The sequence below is a fragment of the Hermetia illucens genome, chromosome 5 (assembly GCF_905115235.1).
Source record: "Hermetia illucens chromosome 5, iHerIll2.2.curated.20191125, whole genome shotgun sequence".
Lineage (NCBI taxonomy): Eukaryota > Metazoa > Arthropoda > Insecta > Diptera > Stratiomyidae > Hermetia > Hermetia illucens.
This window is the reverse complement of record NC_051853.1, coordinates 49486206-49493642: the sequence shown is the minus strand read 5'-3', so window position 1 is coordinate 49493642 and position 7437 is coordinate 49486206. Positions and strand designations below refer to the sequence as shown.

Here is a 7437-nt window from a genome sequence, read left to right as displayed (position 1 = left end):
GTCACGAACTCCTAAGATCATGAGTGCTGTGGAAAGAGCAACGGAGCAATGTCCAGCCAGCTCAGATCTTCAGTGTCAGGTAGTACCATTCGCGAAAGGAAGGAGCTCTAACACCCTTCAACTAGAGGTTTCCTTGAGGGCCCCGAAGTATATTTAACCTAGCGTCCTCAGGATGGCTCTACGTAGAACTGAGCAATCGAAAAGAAAGTATTGGGGTTTCTCCCTCCTTTATGCAGCGTCTGCAATGCGAATTGTAGACTGTGCCAAGTTTGGCGGCATGGTCCCACATAGGCCAGTACATGCGTCTGACACAAAAGCTCTCACGATCGAGTCTTGTTATAGGCGGGCCGAATCCTCCATGACTTGGCACAGGGAGTGAGCCTTCGCTATCTAAAGTCAGCAAACGCGACTTGATTCCATCCTTCATAGTTGCAGCTAAACGCAGACTGTTCCCACTGAGAAATTGCTAAAAGCAGACCTCCGCCTGATAGTTTGCCCACTCATTCCTTCTCAATGTCCCCCTATAGGAAATTGACTTTGAGCATGTCCCTCCATTAAGCCAGCGTGTTCCTGTGATGTCACCACCGGGTACCGAGTATCCAAGAAAATCGCCGCTGCGACTTCACAGAACATCTTCGATCCATCGATGAAGAATAATCTTACAACCCGTCGCCAATTCTCCTTTCTGCTGATCTGCTGATTGGGAAGCCCCCATACAGCAAAGTTACTCGTGAAGCTTGACTTGCATGTAGTGTAGGTCACTGGGAATGCAGAGAGATCACGAGGTACTTAGTCTAGGATGTCACTATTGCCGTGGGACTTCTCTGTCCAATATTCGGACTCAGATAGTCTGACAATATTGCACCGTATAGCGTATTTAATACGAAGGTCGAGGAGGAAGGGTGGCAGATCGCGTTTTCGAGTCTTATTACTACATACTTTTTGAATTCTATTACGACATATTACGGCGGTGTTCATCAAAAGAAACCTTCTTCGGCCAAAGACATCATTACATGTTTAGTATCTAATGCAACTTAGGATCCGCGAGCACAAATAGACACTTTACATTGGAATAAGGAGTCAATCTTTGTTTCGTGGGATTCGGAATTCAGGCACCCTTTTATTGATAGCAAATATCATCAACTCCATTTTGGTTGGATTTACGCGAGTCCGCATTTTGCAGCTCACAGGCATACCTTCCCCAATACGTTGTCTATGATTTCACTCATAACGGGGAGAAACATCCACGACAACAATATCACCAAGTTCTGGTTCTTAGCATCGGTACTATCCAACGCGTAAGACATCCTTCCACTACCATTCTAATTAGAGCTTACTTGATTGCTGCGTTGTTAAACGTTCTCCCTATATACAGGAAGGCAGCTTTACCCTATTTTGTTTGTGCCTTTCAACCGTGCTAAGGTTTGGATTGCGTTCTTTCCATGATCGTCCTTAAGTAGATCTCCAAAGCGCGCTCTATGGTTTTCAAAACGAAAGAGGTGCGGCTAATTGGCCAAAAGACAGAAGATTCTGTTCATGGGTCTTCCGACCTATGTTTCTTGACTAGAATCTCACTGAATCCTCTGACAATAGTCTAGCCACGGCCGCTTCTTGGCAGTCTTGATGATCGGCTTGTACCTCTTCGAGCTGTTCTTGTACTGCTGCCAGTATTTGTTCTTGTAGCAGGTGTCGTAGACCTCCCAGACCAGCTTGCTGTTGGACAGGTTTTTATTTTTTTATTTCATTTTTTCAGAGTCAGCCATAAAATTCTTTTTATCAGATTATTGATTATTATTACTAAGCACTTTCTTTTACAATTAATCCTTTCATCACTGAAAACCAGACAAAATATATGCTGAAACTTCGTAACATTGTTAACGGTCAAATTTGTTGATGGCTTATGGAGCCATTCAGCCATAAATTATGAACTCAGCAACTTACCCTCATATGGACCAGCTGACTGCCCCCCCTATTTCTTTTTGTCAAAAGTGACAAGTGCGGTTATGTTTCTTTGGTTCGCGGTTCGGTGAAAATTTACTAGGAGAAAAAGGACGGCTAGTGAAAATGATAAGATTATGTGTACAATACAATTTAAGAAACATCCTTCGACGAGATTCCATCTTGCCATCCATCCAGAAGCAATGCAAAAGCAGTAGCGCCAAAGGAAGTCCGGTTGCAGAAACTTTCAATGACGGCAGCCGGCAAGAGGTTGCGGATTCCACAGGGTCTAAGGCCAAGCTCCCCCAAAGGAAGCCTCTCGTCAAAAACTTGATGTTGGGCGTTGTAGACAAGGAACTGCTTCGATACCCAGAAGTAATATCTCGTGATGACACCTCGAAACTAGATGAGGAAATCGCTTCCGTAAAATCATATTTCAGCGACACTATTGCTCCGAAATTTCAAGAATTCTCCCTAGACATCCCCAGGGAAGTAAAGGATAATCTGAAGAATCTAGGACTGTATAGTTTCAGCGTACCGAAAACTTATGGAGGTAGAGGTTACACGACCTCTGAGCTCTCGGTTGCTTCGGAACCGGAACAAATTAGTGTGGACATAGCAACTTCCCTGATGGCCCATAGGGTGGTATCAGAAGTAATAGCGCAATTTGGAACTGATAATATCAGAGAGACGTACTTGCCCAGAATGGTAGATGGTAAGTTGTCTAAATAGATCCATTTGAAATGTTTCCTTGATATGCATTTCGCGGTCCCCAGGCTCAATCGTTGCTTCTGAAGCTATTTTCGAATCACAACCTACGGAAAACCAGTTTTTCGGAACCACTGCTGAATATAACGAATCAGATAAAGTGTGGACTCTGAATGGGGAAAAATCATTTGTTATTAACGCTCAGGATGCAAATTTATTCTTAGTCGTGGCTCAGGTGAATACGTTGAACAGGTCGGGCAATATGGAAGATGGTGTTGCAGTTTTTCTTGTGGATTCTACTTTGCCCGGAGTTAAAGTTGAAGCAAAGAAATCGTTTGGAATTCAAGGTGCTCGTCAAGGAACGGTCCAGTTACGCAAAGTTACAGTGCCAGAAGGTAAACCTCCTGCCGTCCAACGAGAAGATACGCTAATATCGCATGTCTTCCTTTTCAGAAAATATGCTAGGCGAAGTGAGCGAATCTGGAATGGTAACCCAATCTTTACTAAAGCTGAATCGACTGAAATCCGGACTTCTGTGTACTGGAATGCTGAAGAACATAATCAAAGATATGACCCATCATGCCACGTTTACAAAACAGAATGGAATCTATTTAAAGTGGGTATTTCGAGCTAGTTTTGGACATTAACAAACTTACGAAAACGCTTTCTCTTGCAGGGATATGAAGCACATAAGTGACCGGCTGGCGAGACTTGTTTGCAGCACATATGCAATCGAAAGTATGTCATATCTAACAACAGGTCTCCTGGATGAGTTCCAAAATCAAGATGTGGAACTGGAAGCAGCAATATTGAAAGTAATATTTCATTCTTCCAAATATTTGGACTTAATTATATTTTATGGTTACAGCTTTACGCCTTGGAGAGTCTTTGGAAAGGAGCAACTAATTGTATGAACTACTTGGGACCAAAGTGTCTGGAGGCTGGGCAACCTTCGGAATTACATCTTCGGAATGCAGCTCAGTTGTGTACACAAAACGAACCGCTTGACTCTTTGAGAATATACATTGGTCTGAGTGGCATCCAATACGCTGGGGTAAGCATCATCTACTTGTCCTATTTGATCAATTTAATTGATTACACTATTGAAATAGATGAATATCCACGAAGTCATACGAAAAGATCGCAATCCACTTTTCTATCCAATGCACGTATTGGGTCGTCTTTTCGAAAAACAGTCAATAGAATCACCTAAATTGACACTGCATTTGGAGGCCGAAGTTCATCCTTCATTGGACTTGGCAGCAAAATGTTTAGAGCAATCCGTATTGCGCTTGCGAGAGGCCACGGAGACCTTACTTAGCAGATTTGGCAGTGAAATTGTGGAAGAGTCGGTTGAAGCTATTCGAATTTCCGAGTGTATGACTCTGATTTATGCAACATTTGCAAGCTTGGCACGTTCGTCCCGTTCTTATTGCATTGGCTTAAGGCACTCAGACTACGAATTATTAATTACAACGATTCTGGCAATTGAGGGATCTTTGCGAGTGAAAGAACTAGTTACGGATATTGTAAACGGACCATATATGACAAGTGACCAAAATAACCAGAAGATTGCCAAGCAATTGTTTAAAAGCCAGAAATACTTTTATGAACATCCGATAAAGTATAATTTTTAAAATAGTGAAAAGTTTTAAGTAAATGTAATTTAAATACGAACAATTATTTTATTTCCAAGCAAGATGAGCGTCCTTGAATTCAAAGTTCACATCTCCAGACCCACGTTCTCAGTTGTAACATGACTAACTTGTGACTTGCCTTTCTGAAATGACACATGATATTGAGAAAGTAGATTGCGTGATATTGTATAGTTCTCCCTCTTATTTTCTATATTTCTATAAACCTCGTTCTTATTATCTGAGTTGGCCTCACGCACTATTCGTTTGAATTTGAGTTAATATGTTGACATAATTTCTTTACGTTCTTCTTAAACTTAGGGCAATCATTTAATTAACTAATAAATATAGTATCCCGGTTGATGCGCTTCATCTTGGGCAACTATTGACTTAGGGCTTTCATAGTTACATGTATGTGTATCGCGTGTGCTATACGCAGGAGGTGAAGTCTTGAAAAAATAAATAAAAACTGTTATCGAGCGAATTATTATGGCACAAAATTTCACGCGCCGCACGCGAGGTTCATTTGCGAATGATATCTTTTTCAAATCTGTCATGGACCACGAATAAATTTTCTGGATTTTGAAAAGGAGATACAGAGAGTTGAACTAAAAATAAATACTATCAAGGCTTAGATTTTCAACCGGATGGATCATCGTATTCTCCCTATCTGTACTATTAGACAGAACCTCAAAGTTGACAAATAATTTGTACATATGTGTAGTGTTGTTTCTGCCGACCATGCATTTCCAGCGTTAAACCCCCTTCGCCCGTTTCAAATTACATCTCTTCCAAACAACGTTCTTTCTTTGCTTCTGGCACAGTCACTCGAGCGCTCCAAGCTTTCATCAACTCGCTGCCTCCAAATAAAATAAGTCGTAATATAATCAAAAATAGATGAGGGTTTCAACCAGAGCAGAGGCAAACACTTCACATTCGGTTTCACCTCCGCTTTCAGATAAGAGTTACCTTAAATTGTTGCAATTTAATGGAACTTTATCATAAATATCCCCCACACAGAACAACAATAACCGAGAAGCCGGACAAGCAACTAGCAATAAAAGGAAAACATTAATAGAAACAAAGGCCAACAACAAGATAAAAAGGAGAAGAAATGAAATAGAAATGAAAATAAACGCGGAGCTTTCATCAACTCGCTGCCTCCAAATAAAATAAGTGGTAATATAATCAAAAATAGATGAGGGTTTCAACCAGAGCAGAGGCAAACACTTCACATTCGGTTTCACCTCCGCTTTCAGATAAGAGTTACCTTAAATTGTTGCAATTTAATGGAACTTTATCATAAATATCCCCCACACAGAACAACAATAACCGAGAAGCCGGACAAGCAACTAGTAATAAAAGGAAAACATTAATAGAAACAAAGGCCAACAACAAGATAAAAAGGAGAAGAAATGAAATAGAAATGAAAATAAACGCGGACAGGAAGGAAAACGAGAATGAGAATCATTTGCGACAAAGGAAAAACCTTGCTTACCAAATGCATTCGTAAAGCTAGGGTGCCCAATCATTTTCACTTCGCCTATAGCTCTATTAGGAAAATTTCGTGTCGGAAACTTAAAAATCAGCTTAAAAAAATAAAACACATCTAAATTAATTTCAGAATATACAGTTTGCCTAATATATTGTAGTTTCTGTTTTCTGGTATTTGACATTCACAAATTAGAAAGAAGTTTTGGAGCAATAGATTTATTCGTTTATATACAAAAGATTAGATGTGCTGGGGTTATATAAAAGTTAACACATTCCTATCTCTGACGCAACAAACGTACTTCTCAGGTAAACACTTATCTGTAATTCGCACCATAAACTCAAGAAACGCATTTCTCAATTCCCAGAATAATATTTCCCAATTCTACCCTCATACACATCATCCGATCCAATTTCCTACTCCAAAGACTGTAAGATTCAGGCGAATTTGCCTAAAGATCTTTCCCCGCAATCGAATAACGCCTAGGTCATCAAATTTACCTAAAATCTAACATTGCACATCTGTGCATTTCCGCTGCGAGGTAACATTTCATTTAACAAGCAATTAATTAGTTGCATTCAAACTGTGGTGTAAGTTATGGAGTCTCGAATGAAACAACTTGAATTCCAGAATTGAATCTTTTTTTATTCACAGTTTGAATCATCATCATCAACGGCGCAACAACCGGTATCTGGTCTAATTCTGCCTTAATAAGGAACTCCAGACACCCCGGTTTTGCATCGAGGTCCACCAATTCGATATCCCTAAAAGCTGTCTGGCGGCAGGGTCTACCTTATCTTCTTTTTCTACCATAGATATTGCCCTTATAGACTTTCCGGGCTGGGTTAAGTGACCCGCCCACCGTAACCTATTGAGCCGGATTTGATCCACAACCGGACGATCATGGCATCGCTCATAGATTTCGTCGTTATGTAGGCTACGGAATCGTCCATCCTCATGTAGGGGGCCAAAAATTCTTCGGAGGATTCTTTGACCCTATGGTGAGACGTTTCGAGCGGAACAGTTTTTATAAGCGGAAATAGGATCATCGTCATAGCTATTATCGGTTGTGATTTTCGACCTTAGATAGGAGAAATTATCAACGGTCTTAAAGTTGTAGTTTCCTATCTTTATTCTTCCCGTTTGACCAGTGCGATTTGATATTGTTGGTTGGTTGGCTTTTGATGCTGACGTTACCACCATATATTTTGTTTTGCCTTCATTGATGGACAGCCGAAGATCTCGTGGTGATCGCCGCCTGCTCGATCTTTCCATGATGTTGATATCGTCAGCATAAGCCAGTAATTGGGTGGACTTAAAGAGGATCGTGGCCTCGCATTTACCGTAGCAACACAGATCACTTTTTCCAGGGCCAGGTTAAAGAGGACACATGATAAGGCATCTTAGACCGTTGTTGACGTTGAATGGTCTCGAGAGTGATCCTGCTGCTTTTATCTGGCCTCAGACATTGGTCAGGGTCAGTCTAGTCAGTCTAATCAATTTCATCGGAATACCGAATTCTCTCATGGCCGCTTGTTGTAATTGATCGTCTCCATATTTAACGAATTCGGCTGTAATTCCATCGGCTCCTGGCGACTTATGATTTTTAAGCCGATGAATTGTACGGACTGCTTCTTTTGTCGGTGGGGCAACGTTTGTCCGTCT

The 7437-nt window shown here is 41.0% G+C and overlaps 1 protein-coding gene across 1 annotated transcript; it reads left to right on the top strand.

Moving 5' to 3' along the window:
- Window positions 1–1994: 1994 nt before the first annotated feature.
- On the top strand, window positions 1995–4332 carry LOC119658054 (complex I assembly factor ACAD9, mitochondrial). The gene is made up of 6 exons (XM_038065299.1): window positions 1995–2653; window positions 2715–3041; window positions 3100–3262; window positions 3323–3461; window positions 3515–3700; window positions 3759–4332. The coding sequence occupies exons 1-6, from the start codon at window positions 2065–2067 to the stop codon at window positions 4281–4283; spliced, it is 1929 nt and encodes a 642-aa protein (XP_037921227.1). The 5' UTR covers window positions 1995–2064; the 3' UTR covers window positions 4284–4332.
- The last annotated feature ends 3105 nt before the right edge of the window (window positions 4333–7437 follow it).

What these genes read in the sequence shown, in the direction of transcription:
- LOC119658054 (XM_038065299.1), top strand. Translation starts at nt 2,065, where the DNA reads ATGATAAGATTATGTGTACAATACAATTTAAGAAACATCCTTCGACGA. An exon ending in CTTGCCCAGAATGGTAGATG is followed by an intron (nt 2,654 to 2,714) that starts GTAAGTTGTCTA and finishes CGCGGTCCCCAG; the next exon opens with GCTCAATCGTTGCTTCTGAA. An exon ending in GTGGCATCCAATACGCTGGG is followed by an intron (nt 3,701 to 3,758) that starts GTAAGCATCATC and finishes CTATTGAAATAG; the next exon opens with ATGAATATCCACGAAGTCAT.